The sequence below is a fragment of the Ictalurus punctatus genome, chromosome 19, assembly GCF_001660625.3.
Source record: "Ictalurus punctatus breed USDA103 chromosome 19, Coco_2.0, whole genome shotgun sequence".
In the NCBI taxonomy this organism is placed as follows: Eukaryota; Metazoa; Chordata; class Actinopteri; order Siluriformes; family Ictaluridae; genus Ictalurus; species Ictalurus punctatus.
Window position 1 is genome coordinate 22861549 of NC_030434.2, and position 14442 is coordinate 22875990.

Genomic DNA, 14442 nt, shown 5'->3' on the forward strand with positions numbered 1-14442 from the left:
ACACCCTTATAGAGTCTTAAAATTGTGACGTGAATGAATCGATAGATTTATAAATAAATAAATAAAACGCACTGCAACAATCCACATTAAGATAAAGGACGTTTCCAGCCTGAATCATCATCATCATTTATTAACCAGATTCATTAACAGCTCTTTCGTCTCAGTGATCTTCATTAATAATTAACAAGCCGAAAAAATAAATAAATAAATAAATAAATCACGACCTGCCTCTCCCGAACAGTGTGATCTGTTTTATCTGTATTATACATTCGTGTGAGGTATGCACACTCACCCAGATGTCACATTTGCCGGGGAAGAATCTCTCAGGGATGCGCGCAGCGTAAAGGCAGGCTCCAGTGATGTAAAGGGTGGCCATGAGGAACAGCCAGCCCATCTGACCAATAGTGGTGGCCCTGAGGAAGCCCTCGGAGATTACGAAGTGTAACGTGGGGACGACTCCACTCAGGCCCAAGCCCACAAACACACCTGTCACACACACACACACACACAGATATTAGCATTACCTTTTTTCATTTTTTTTTTTTAGATAACCAGGAATTTCACTGGAGTGAGTTCAGCTGGACCGGAGACATCACAGATTATCTCATGTATGTACGAATTTTGATTTAATTTTATCGACACCCCGAACTAAAGTAAACAAATTGTTTTGCAATCGTCATCTCCGTCTGAATTGTATTAAAAACCGCTGCTGTACGGAAGACTGTACAAGTTCTATGGCTATGTTCACATTACCAGGCTGAAGTGACTGGACACAAAAATCCAATCTTTTCAAAGTCGGACTGGTTTCACTTTGCGGTCATTTTTCGCCTTCTTGACCTGATCGCGTGCAGCCGCTGAGCTGTTTTCTGACACTATTGCTTAATATGATGAACAGACTCACACATAACCTTACTTTGTTGAGAGAAAAAAAACTGAATTATGCAAGGACGCTTACAACAAACACATCCTGTGCTGTTTGAGATTATGGTAAGATGCTCAGTGCAGGCAATCGCTCAAGAGAAGGCTCATGTAGGGTGCCAATAATTCTGCACTTGACTGTATACATGACAAGCGCTTACCAGCTCTTACTCCTCGGTACTGCGGCGTGGCGAAGAAGTCACACTGGGAGACGGTGATGGCGGCGAGGCCCAGGATACACACCACGATCGAGTAAACTACACAGGGCTGCGGGGAGCAGTAGAAGGAGTAGTAAAGCCACGGCACAAAACTACCCATGATCAGGAACGCGATGCCGGAGTAGTCCAACCTAAAGGGGGACATTTTCAAAAACTCAGTACACTTTCAAGATCACTTGTCCAACATGGTTTTACTGCAAACGCCGGATTGTCACAGAACAGCAAGCGTCATTTTTATTCACTTTCTAATCAGCATTACTATAGAAATGATTGTACATGTGTCACCCTTGGCCTATTTAATCTTTTTTTAAACCCCCTTTCTGGATTTTTTTTTAAAAACTAATATGAAATCAAATTTCTGTCAGAAAATAAACTGAAAACATTCTTCATTTACATCTTGTCGAAAAGCAAGGGCCCGCAGCAGCACAGAGAGGTGACGAGATTACTAAAGTGAGATACAGGAAGGGGTGGGGCTTCCATGCGACCAGTAAATATCAGTTCAAAACACTTACGCGACGGTCAGTCATTCTATCACACACATTATCTGCCATTTTTATGGGGGGGGGGGGGACCTCAGATTGCCCTTTTGATGTATTTTTTTTGTGATAACTCGCTGATAAATGTGGTGTTTCTACACAAAATGTGTAAAGCAGTGCTCAAATCTAAATCTGACCAATTTTCCACTGAGCTGAAGGTCCACAGAGTAATACGACTGACCAAGAGAACGTCCCATCAGGTACACAACTACGTAAAGAAAATAAACGTTAAATTAACGTTATCGCCCGTCTCGGTGTAAATTAAGCACGTAGGTTTGGCGCTTCCGTTAGGGAGAATAAATGCATACTTGTCTGTCCAGTCAACTTTAAAAACACGCGGTTTTCACCGTCCTTTTCTCCGGATCGGGCCGTTTTCGTAGCTCTTCCGACATTTTCTAACTTTGACTCACAAAACAAATGAGCTACCTGACAAATGTTGTTACGTTAGGACCGGAGAGAGTGTGGAAATACAGCGCTGTCATAGTGATGCCGATACGCTGCTCTGATTGGACGTTGCCGTCACATACCCGCAGCGAAGAACAGAAGGGGAACGAATCAACAACGCTGTAGAATAATTTGTGGTCATTTTAAGGTGAAACTTTTGTTTTGCACCACTTTACATTTCTTCATAAACAGCTCTCGGGGCGAGATTTTCACTCCCACTCCCTCTTCAAGAATTCAGTCACTTCGCTTCACCGATTATTTCTAGAACTCTTAAGGGTAAATCCTGCAATCGATCCTCGTCCCGTTTCCCCGAATAGCACTTCATACAATCGATACAAGTGCGTTCGGTGAGATGTGAACAACGAGCTGGACGCGGTCACATCGATTATAGCTCTATTGTACCTCGGTAGTTTTTGGTGTGTGTGTATGTGTGTGTGTGTGTGCGCGCGTGTCCCATAAATTCACTGACTTTGAGAACACCCGAGAGACGCCCTCTGAATGGCAGTAGACTGTGTGGAAGAGCCAGGAGAAGGACAGGCAGAGGATGGCTCCCAAGAAGAACGCGCCAATCACGATCTTCTCCTGAAACGGTGCCACGAACGACATGTTGGGTCTGAACATGTACACGATCCCCAGACACAGGAAGAACAGGCAACCTGCCCACACACACACACACACACACACACACACACACACAGAGAGAGAGAGAAAGGAAAGCAAACATTAGAAGTGTGTATGGAGAATTAATTTATTCTTTGTGTGAAAGTCATTAAAAGTAATGTTTTAAATAAATAAATAAATAAATAAATAAATCTTTTTAGACCTTGCAGACAATCTATGATATCTATGTAATTCTACCTCAATATCTGCATGATAAAGCCTTACCTGTCTATTTGTACACGATTCGATCCTGTTATCTAAATCATGTTGTAGATATCAATACCTTCTTAGGCCCTTGAGCAAGACCCTTAACTCTCAACTGCTCAGTTGTATAAACAATGAGATAAATGTAGGTCGCTCTGGATAAGGGCGTCTGCCAAATGCCGCAAACGTAAATGAAAGTATCCTGACTCACAATGACTTATTTTTTGGGGCGGCTGTGGCTCCACTAATCGTAGGGTTGGCGGATCTCCACATGCTGAAGTGAACCCCAAGCTGCTCCCGATGGCAAGTTAGCGCTCGGCAGCCGTTGGTGTACGAGTGTGTGTATGAATGGCTGAATGCGAAACAGTGTAAAGCACTTTGTAGAACCGCCAAGGTTACAAAGCCCTATATAAGTGCAGACCGTTTACCAATGACTTATTTTGCCCACTAGATGGCAGAACTGTATCAAATACCCCAGATTTCTCCATTGTTGTAATAGTGCTTTTTTTCGTTTGTTTGTTTTCTTTAGTTTTTTTTTTTTAAGTTTAAAAGAGCTGTATTTTAGATGATATTTGAGCTCGAGAATAAGTGCAGAAAAGAAAAAAAAAACCCTGAACTTGAGCGTCTGGCTTTAACAAAAACGGCCCACTCGCTAAAGTCAGCGTGACATCGCTCGTTTCCAGGGACCGCAAACTCACACTGCTGTTTGACAGACATTCTCTGCATGTCACTAATGCTTGCAATCCTCAGACACCGTGGCTCTGTCCCAAGAAACACTGCACTCCTGCAAGCTCTGTTAAGTTAATTACTGGTGATTAGAGCAGGATTGCAGCATGGCATCGGTGCAGACGTCAGCACATAATTACACTGTGGAACGTTATGAAGCAGACCACCAAAACTGCTGCACTGAGAACGTCTTACACTCACGTATAATGTTCGGTGCATGTGAAGTGTGTGTGTGGTGTTTTTATTCGTTTTCTCACCGAGAAGGTGAGTCCAGATGTTGCCCGTCTCTGTGTGGATTCTGAAGATGCTCTTGAAGCACGCTCTGAAGGACGGCATCGGTGGCCTGTGTCCGTGCAGGAGAAAGTCGTTGTCCTTCAGCCAATCAGGCAGCACGTCATGAGGGATGACACGCCACCGGCCTTCCCACATCTTCACCGGACAGAAAGATAAACACAACGAAGCATGATCTAAACAGCAAGAAAAACGCCACTGGTCTATCACAAGAAGGAGGGGAAAAAAGAAAGAGAGCAAGAAATACTAGAAAGGAAAAAAAGCTATACTAGAACAAAAATACAAAGAAAGAAGAAGTAAAGAAATACTACAAAACAAAGAAGGAAATATTACAAAGAAATTCAAGAAAGAAAGGAAGAAAAATAAATACTAGAAAGAAAAAAGCTATACTAGAACAAAATAAATACAAACAAAGAAATACTACAAATAAATAAAGAAATATTAAGAAATGCAAGAAAGAAAGAAAGAAAGAAAGAAAGAAAGAGGTAAAAAGAAAAAAATGCTAAAAAAAATAAAAAAAATAGAAATACCAGAAACAAAGACCGAAATATTACAAAGAGATCCAAGAAATAAAGAAGTATTTAAAAGGAACGGTAAACTAGAACAGAAATAAATATACACCACAAAGAAAGATTCTAGAAAGACACAAGAAATGAAAGAAAGAAAGACTATTTTTGACAATAAAATAAATAAATACTACAAATAAATGCAATCAAGAAATGACAAACAAAATTTCTCTTTTTTTCTTTCAAGGGACGAAAGAAAGGATGAAAGAAGAAATGCAAGATGGAAAGACTAGAAAAAAGGGTATACTAGAACACTAAGAAAGAAAAAGATTCAAAGAAGAAAAAAAACACGATAGAGCAGAAAGAAATAATCAGAAAGGACGAAATGACTAAAGAAAATGAAAAAGAATCAGAAGGACAGAGACGAATGAAATGAAAAAAGGAGAGAGTAGATTTAGAGTGACTGAGATGAATAATGTGATTAATACACAATATTAATCACAGTGAGGAACTGGACACACATTGTTCTGCTTATAGCCACACCAATCCAAACACTCCGCTCATTCCTCTCCTCTCACACCCAGTTACCAAGCTGCTCGCAGAACTGCTCCACTTTACTGAGCATAACAGCGAGACGTTGCACAACCATCTGAAAGGACAACACATTCCTCTACGCCGCGCCCAGGAGTTTATCATCCCGCGGGAGAACTTTTAATTCGTTTTTTTGCGCTGAATTGAGCCTCATTTTTCATAGTTATCACCCAAAAAAATGAAAGAGCAGAAGTTGTAGAGCGAGTGCGAGACATCCCAAGTGATTAATGTAGTAACTGAAGGTAGAGGCTCGGGCTGGTTGCAAACACGACGACACTGCGAAGCTCTGGCTCTGACGGAGCGGGGCGCCGAGATCAGACCGAGTGGAGAGACTCTTACTCAGGGTCGCTTTTAACCCAGAGCCACTCTTCAAGTGCAGGAGGGGAAGTGAGGAGGCGAAAAAGAGGGTAAAGTTAACGAGGCTGGAACTGGAAGGCTTGTAACGAACTCCGAGCAGACGTTTGTCTTTCCCCTGCTGCACCTGCGTGTCTATCGATAGAAAAACGAGTCACCTGAAGACAGGACATGGGTGATGAGTGTTGCCGAGGTTTCCATGCTGATGGTCTCAGATCCACAGAGAGATGGAGGAGCATGAATGCAGCTGTTTTGTGGAGACGAGCATGAGTGCAGGTCACGTGACTTCCCTACAGCCGTGTATACACGTTTGGTTATAAAATAGTGAAAGACACAGGTTAAATCCTTCCACCTGATTTAGGAGTTATACCCCTACTCTGGTATTTTGTAATGAGAGTCAGGACCTCGGTTTAACGTCTCATCTCAAAGACGGTGCTGTTTTGTCCCCGTCACTATACTGAGGCATTAGACCACATGGACCACAGGGTGAGCGCCCCCTGCTGGCATCGCTAATACCACTTCCAGCAGCAACCTTAGTTTTCCCCAGGAGGTCCCCCATCCAGGTACTGACCAGACTCAACCCTACTTAGCATCAGTGGAAAACCAGGTGAGAACTGCAGGAAGATATGGCTCTGGCATATCTAGTTGCTCCTCCCACTTTTAAAATATCCAATAGCCTTCTGCTTACCTCAGAAAAGAAAATTCGATAATCTGATGTGGCGCTGAAGTGCAGAATGATGTCATCAGAATCGTTGATCCGTATCGGTGGGAGAGAAGGAGTGCAAGTTTTGAACGCGTATATCTCCTAAATGCTAATATTGTCGTTGTTTTGGAGCGCACTGACGTATAGATAACCTTAAAGCGAACATATTCACACTAAAAAGCCACAACGCTTCCGTTTTGATCTCATGGGGCCTTCAAATACCGGGGACCCTGGACAGTGAGATGCAACCAAATAGTTTAACAGCTATAAAGAAAAAGAGCCTAGCTAGATGCAAGTATATTTTATATGCGATGTGAGGAATGAGCGTCACAGCTCATGGCTGAAACTTTGATGCTTTGTTGAGGGTGAAAACATGATGTGCTACAGTAAAGCTCTGTAAGATAATGATATAGCTACACACAGTCATTCTCTCCTAACTAGCTCACCATGTGTCACTACGTGATGTACCACCGCTTCGTCAGTCAGGTTTCCGGGTAACCAAAACACGCGACTGAGCAACACACTGGAGCTTTTACAGTCTCAGTAATCTAGATAATGTATTTATGATTTCTCTGCCCCAGGGTGTGTGTGTGTGTGTGTGTGTGTGTGTGTGTGTGTGTGTGTGTGTGTGTGTGTGTGTGTGTTGTGACTGACCTTATGGACAAACTCCTCCATCTTTTCCATAGCATGGTGGGCCTGCAGTAGCGGCGTCATCCCCATAAAGCCTTCGTCTGGGCTCTTCTCCTCCTCCTCTTTCCTCTCGTCTCCTTCATGGTGGACCGTTCTTCTAATGACCGCAGTCTGAAAAACGAAAACAGGAGAGAGTCAGGACACACGGTCCTCACAACACAGGGTGTGTGTTTACACGTACAAAATAATCCCATAGCTCTGAATAGGGAAATCGGATTTTGGCCACGATTGGGTCGGATTTACGTGCACTTGAGTAATGTAATATCGGAGAAACCCCAGGTGTGTGAGCACATTTCTTTACACTCTAAACACGTGACGTATGCACCTACGGACGCTTTAGGGAAAAAATGTTTTGCATTGATGGTTTAAAATACTTTAATATGCGTAAACATGTACCATAACATTTCTGTTTAGATCGTGTTTACTTAAACGACTTGGTATTCGACTGCATTCAGATAGTATGGTGTATGCATAAACGCACACCTGGCAGTTATTTCTCTCTCCTCCACACAGCGCATCGTTATAGTAACAATTAGGCGTGTGGGGCAGACACAATGCTACACAGACAGGCCAATGCATCGCTGTGTAAAGAAGCAGCTCACAAAGAGAAAGAGACTTACAGAGATATAAAGAGAGTAGGAGAGAGAGAGAGAAAAGAGTGTGAAAGTAGGTGTCGAGTAGGACGGGTTAATGAGGAGCTCTTAATCAGATCAGGTTTGGCCTGAGGGCTGTGCAGCATCTCAGTAATCAGTGTTGACGTGGCTATGCACAGACCTTATTCTTTACAGATACACACTTCCTCTCACGGTCATCTACAACACATACACACACACACCATTTCTTATGCACTATTTAAGTACTTGTTCTATAGACACTATTATATAGAAGAATAAATTAACTGTGGGATGGTAATGATTTCCCTCACGTCAGGCCACTTCACACCACACGCTCAGGATCATCTTTCCCTAACGTGCTACTGTTTTACTCAGTGTTGTCGGTTAGTCTCGGTATCTCACAGCCTTACAGCTATACTGACCTTGAAGCTGTCCTGTGCTGAAAACCGCTCAGTATTCCAGTCCCACCCCCACGGCCACAGTCGACCGAGCGGGCAATCTCAGAGCCCACACAAAAAGATGGAGAAATGACAGGGCGTTACAGTGCTTCGCTCTGACCGCTCTCCTCACAGCGTGTTCGAACCGACTCCTTACGGGAATGCTGCACCGCAGCCCCCGGATAATTTCACGTCATCTAATTACATCCACGACAAACCAACAGACAAGTGTTCCACCGCTCGGCTTAATGCTTTTAAACGGGCCGCTTAAAGCTCGAACGCGGGTCCGTAAATAGAGCCGCTCGGAGCGATCCTAACAGCGATCTATGAATAGTCTAGCGTGCAACCAGCAATACGATCTCGTAAGTGGACGATCTGTTAGAATATAGACGCTACCGAGTGGAGCAAATAAAGAGATACCGATCGATCCTGCTGTGAAAAAGTATTTGCCTCCCTTACTGATTTCTTCCATTTTTGTTTATGCTTATTTGTTTACGTTAAACGATCATGTTCTGTCGTGTGAAGAGTGAAGAACTTTTTGAAAAAAAAGTGTCCCGTTACATCAGGCATAAAGCGAACAGCGTTCCACAATAACAAACAATAGTAGCATGGTGGTGGTAGTGTCATGGTGTGGGGATGCTGCGCTGCTTCAGCGCCTGCCATAATTGACGGAACTAAGAATTTGTCTACCAGAAAATCCAAGCACAGTTGAGCCAAAGCATTTCTTATCCGTCAAAGTCCACTTCTTAATCTCTCAGAAGAAACGATTAAGGTTTTGGATTGGCCTAGTTAAAGGTTGCTTACTCACCAGCCTCTCTTATTTCTCTCTCTTGAAGTTAATTAAACTCTTTTCACAAATGTTAACTAAATGTCTCCTAACAAAAACAGCTCCACCGTATCAATAATCAGTTCTTCTTTGTTAAAAACAGCACGTTTGTAAACACTGTTATTATTAGACTCGTATGCTCAGCGCCCGCCAAGTCTCCATGACTGATTAGTAACTACAGAAACAATAACGAGGGGGAAACGGGTTGTAGGGCAGGTGGGTTAAGAACGCAAATTAGAACGTTAAAAATTATACTCAAATAACAATTTGTAGGAGGTATGATAATATACATTTTAAGAAGATTTAAAATCCCCTAGAGCTACAGCAACACCCAGCAGGTTAAACTAATAGGTTCCTGACTAGAGAGTGCTGCGTTTCTTAAACTGCCGGGACTCGAAATCGCAGCGATGCCATAACCATCTGCCTTCTGGAGTTCACAGAGACACAACAGGCCATGCTTTCAGTGGGTGGGAAAGACACTATTTATTCATTTATTAATTTATTTTCCCCTCCTTGTTGAGAGTAGAGGTTTTCTGTGAATACTGTGAGCTAATTAAGAGCGTCTGTTACGGCAAATATAAAACTAAACAATCTTGCACTCAACACCCAGAGGACCAAAGAATTTCTCATGGACGACCGGAGGACAAAGAGGAGACACACACACACACACACACACACACACACACACACACACACACACACACACACACACACACACAAACACACAAACACAGACAGACAGACAGACAGACCGAAGGGGTCGAGGTGAAGACCAGCTTCAAGTTCCTGGGTGTCCATATCCCTGAGGACCTCAACACTCAATACCTCACCCTGATCAGAACGGCACAACAGCACCTTGACTTCCTAAGGAAAGCCCACTTATCCCCCGGATCCTACTGAACTTTTACCGCTGCACTACTGAAAGGATCTAGACAATTACTGCTTTCCTCCAAGCGTCTCTCCTGATTGTACCATTGACAAAACACCAACTCTGTGGGAGAAATTACAGATACAAATGAGGGGGGAAAAAAGGCAACCACTTCTCAGAACAATTTCATGTACAAATATCCAATAGCAGTAGGAGCTCATTACCTAAGCAATGTGACCCCCCCCCCCCCCTTCCTATAACAGCATGTCTCAAAATGTTTTATTCCCGTTATATTTTGCAACAATAAAAATTTCTGCTATTAAAGAATGACAGGTTGTACTTTTTGTCCATTTACAGTTACGTGTAATGTTGCGGAACATCCAGGAATCGAGTTTCTAAAAACCAAAAAAAAAAAAAAAAAAAAAAAAAAAAAAAAAAAACCAGCTTTCAGCTTTACAGACCGTTACAAACTGCTGAAACAGGAGACTAAATGAACATCTCAACCCAGAAAAAGTCACCATTTCCACAGCGACACGCGTGCAAGACCATGTCCCTGTGCAAACCGTTACCAGACAAACGATAACGTATTACAATAAGCGCATTAATATAAGCCTGTGATTAGATTTACAGCTGCACTGCTGTCCAAAATCAACTCCTTCTGACCACTCGGGAACGCGACGGCCCTGTGGTATAAAAATATATAAATCAGCGTGCTTATGTATAGCTGCCTTTAACGTGAATAACCTCATCGGTGATGAAGGAGGCTACGGCGATGCATGGGAATCAGCCAGGATTTGAAGCTACCGTTAGTGAACATGGTTCAAAATGATGAAAAGTTCTCAGATGGACATGGTAGAGAGAAAAGAAATGCATAAGGATGAGAATATATAACCGTACGTGCGAGCTGACGATAGACACTCGATATACCGTCGAGGTTGGCTGTATTGTTTGGTTGCTTGTCAGTAAATGGATCTGGCCAGACTCCTTGAAAAGACACACCAGATCTATAATGCATGACTAACCCATTTCCCATGCCTGCCAGCAAAATACACTGCGTGTGTGTGTGTGTTTGTTTTTAGGTCTTTCTACAGTCTGCCCGTGATTAAAATGCATGCGTGCACTGGTCATTGTGAAACCACATGAAATTATAGGAGGATGGTAATATAGGGGTGAACAGCAGCTCTGAAGCATGCGCTATTCCTCCTCCTCGTCGGTTTCGAGTGTTGTGGTGCACTTATGGGTGTGTGCGCAAGCAGCTGTGGGTTTTATAGAGACTCCTTATGCCTTCCAGGGGCACCAGATGGATGTCTTTTTGACCGTGTTAAGCAGACCAATAACAAGAAGGCCACTGTGGGGTTTTGGAGAAGAACCAGCTAATTAAACTTTTTTTTTCTTTTTTTTAAATAAATAAAAGAGCTATTCATATCGGTAGCCGTGGAGGGTGTGTGGCGTAGGTTATTCAAGAGTACACTCCTCGTGTTCAAAAGTTGAGCACCATCATCTCTCCGGTCCTTATGAAAATAGACAAGGGGCAAAAAACAGATCTGAATGAAATATTTATACAGAACGCTATACAAGTGATAATGGATAAAATAATAATAATAATAATAATAATAATAATAATAATAATAATAATCATCCTTTTAAAACAGGACTATTCGGGCATTCTGTATTGACGCCGTGACAAAAATATAACGCGATTCTCAAAAGCATTTCTTCATTAAAAAAAAAAAAAAAAAAAAAAAAAAAAAAAAAAAAATTATATAAAAATTATATGTCCTTTTCTACAAGTAAATTTTGGTTTATGTAAAATCTATTTTATGTCACGTGCAGTGAGATCCTTTTTTCGACTGTCCGTCATACTGTCTATGGTTGTGTGTGTCCAATAAAATTTATTTTGAATTCTAGGACACGATATACCAGCAATACAGTAGTGTTGCATTAAAATAATAAAAATAAAAACAGCCTGATTTATACATGGATGGATAGATACATATTTTTGAATCATTTTAATTTAGTTTTTTTTTTAATAAAAACACTGACTGTAAAATGGACATTTTTACAATCGATGTTAAAGATTAAAGTAGGACATTTTGTAGTCAAACTCATTTTTGTATTTAATTTTATTCATAGAAAATAACAAAAAATATGATGCCCGATATCTCACAGAAACGTACTGTGACATAACGCATCACAATATCAATATTACGGTCATATCGCACAGCCCTAACGCTGACTGTACATTAACCTTCCGTTCCTGTACATGTATAAAAAGTTCATTCCGAAAAGGACTTATGAATAAATACATAAATCGCAGCGTCCATAAAATTAAGAATATCTAAAATCATTTAACGTGGAGTTCGTGTGTGTTTATAAGCGACGAGTTCACCTTCGCTCCGTCACATAATGCTACAGGTACACTTTTGAAGGTGACGAGTTCACTCTCGAATTGGACTGAAGGATATAAATGGTGTTTTTGCACACGCAGACCCGTAAGCGTTTCGCTACTATTCGCAAAACAAACATGACTCATCATGACTGTCCTCGAGCTTTTGAGCATGTTTACCACGTGCAGACAAACGCGACGGGTTGATCTGCTTACACGCAACAGAGGAGGTGTGAACACACCACTCAGGGCTGAGCACACGCTACGGCTGAGAACCTGAAAAACACTGTGCGCTTCTCTGATGGACTTCTTTACCAGTCCAAACAGGATTTTTGTGATTGTTGCGGAGTTTTGTTTTTGCTGCGGCTTTTTTCTCTCTCCGGAATTTGTGATGCAGCTTGCGACGTAGTGTAGTTGCTCGTAACGCAGTTTTTTGTGCTTATTTTACCGGAAACTACGTGAAGCGGCGAAATCGCAATTGCACAAAATTGTTTTGCACGATCTTTCACAGTGATGTTTGTCGGTGAATGACACCGTTTAGCTGTACTCGTGTTCGAGACACGTGAACGCGGCGGCTGAAGGTGTGTTGTGACAACGTCACATGACGCGTCTTGGCCCAAATCTGAGGAAAATCTGCTAAAAATATATCTATTTTTTTAAAATCAACAAAATAATAATACAAATAAATGAATAAACAAACATAAAACATCAATAAAGGAATGTTTAAGGAAGAATTATGCGATACTGCCTTGCGTTCGTCAACGATTAATCGATAACGGTTCTTTAAATGAGCAATGATCGACAGATGACGTTCCTTTCATTTCACAAGTGTAATTCCAGTATTAGTCTAAATGTTCTCAGCATCAGGTATGGCAATGTAAATATAAATACAGCAGTCTGAAGTCTACCAAACAAAAAACCCAGCCTGAAACGATGTGAGACACTTCACCTCTTAATAAACTGAGAATCGATTTATTTGAGATGATAAATAACCCTCTCACGAAGAGAGCGAGAGTTCATCGAGGGTCTAAATAACCGTCCTGCTTTAGATCCAAGTGCACTCAGAGCTTACATTTGGACTTTAATGAGTGTCGACTACAAACGCAGCCTTGACTGACCGTGTACCCCACGCTCACAGCGGCGAGCGAGAGCCGACTGGTCTTTATCGATAGACCTACTTGATACCGAGTGTGAAAAACAATGACTCGGCGGCATCGACTCAAATGATTCCTCGTTCCAGCTCTGTGTTCGGCTGTTTTTCAAATTCCCCACTTCAGGTCCTACGCTGCAATTAGTTCCCAATTACTGCTTGGCACACAAGAAAAACTCATAACTCTGGTACATTTTATCCTGTCATATACGCCGTCTCGGTAAATGTTTACACAGACGTTAATAGTGTGTACGCAATGTTAACAACCTGATGGCCGCCTTTTTTCCTCTTACGGAGGTCTACACAACACTACGTTGCCTCGTTCCTGATCCATACTGATCTATACAGTCCATTACTGAACCCAGTAAATCGCTTGGCCTTGAAAACAAGAATTATTTGGTCCTGACAAGCCGCGTGTTGGCCCGCTCCGCCGACCCCGTTTCAAAGTGCGGCTAAAATGACACTAAATTAGCTTTGGTTCAGCAAATCAATACATGTGCACATGAACCAAAAAAAAATAAATCGAAGTGGACAATTTGTTCGTTTTCTGACTGCATGACTCAGCTTTAATTCTCGGGCCACCTGCTCGCAGAGAAGCTTCCCAGGCAGCCGAACTGCACAACAAGCATCTTCGAGGCTTTGTTAGCTTTGTTTAATTTACTCCTTGTGTTTGCTGACTGCAAAAATGAATGCACAGGGTCAAACAATTGTGTCTGAAGCGTGAAAATGAAAGAATACAGCGACGTTTGCGGTAACAAAACGCGACATTATGTGTTGCGGTCCTAATGCATGTTGTCACGCTAATGACCAGACGATACGACGGATGACGGCGAAGTAGAAGTATTTCGTGATTAACGATTAGGGGTGTAACGACGACATGAAAAATGTGATGACGTGAATCGTGGAAATGTGGGAGATCGGCATTCTGTTAATAATGATCTAATCTAACAGTGCAATTGCACCGTTTGAACACCAGAGGACCCAATCCCCACAAACCGTAGCGTTTAAATATATAGCGAGCACGCTTTTCACATGACCACATTCTTACCTGGCGAGGCTGCACCATTAACGGGAATGCTTGGAACGCTCCGGATCACAATCGACAAGTTTTATAGGTTATATGGTCAAACAACCATGTTGTAATTGTTAAAAGAGCTGCTCGATAGCTATCAAACAACACCAGCCTCATGCTAATGCAATCTACAGCGCCCAAGAAAGTGGTCATGGAACCCGGGCGCTTTAGCCGACTTTGGGGCTCTAATTCGGTTTAAAAACATCTCATGGTGTTTAAACAGTATCGGTAACAAAGAGTGTGAGGAC

The 14442-nt window shown here is 42.1% G+C and overlaps 1 protein-coding gene across 1 annotated transcript in view; it reads right to left on the reverse strand.

Moving 5' to 3' along the window:
• The window catches only part of adipor2 (adiponectin receptor 2), a 37847-nt gene that overhangs the window by 2137 nt on the left and 21268 nt on the right, over positions 1-14442 (reverse strand). The window contains exons 3-7 of the mRNA XM_017494327.2: positions 6806-6952; positions 3964-4135; positions 2586-2772; positions 1080-1267; positions 293-486 (exon numbers count right to left, since the gene is read on the reverse strand). Coding sequence (XP_017349816.1) covers positions 293-486; positions 1080-1267; positions 2586-2772; positions 3964-4135; positions 6806-6952 — 888 coding nt within the window. The remainder of the gene's footprint in view (positions 1-292; positions 487-1079; positions 1268-2585; positions 2773-3963; positions 4136-6805; positions 6953-14442) is intronic.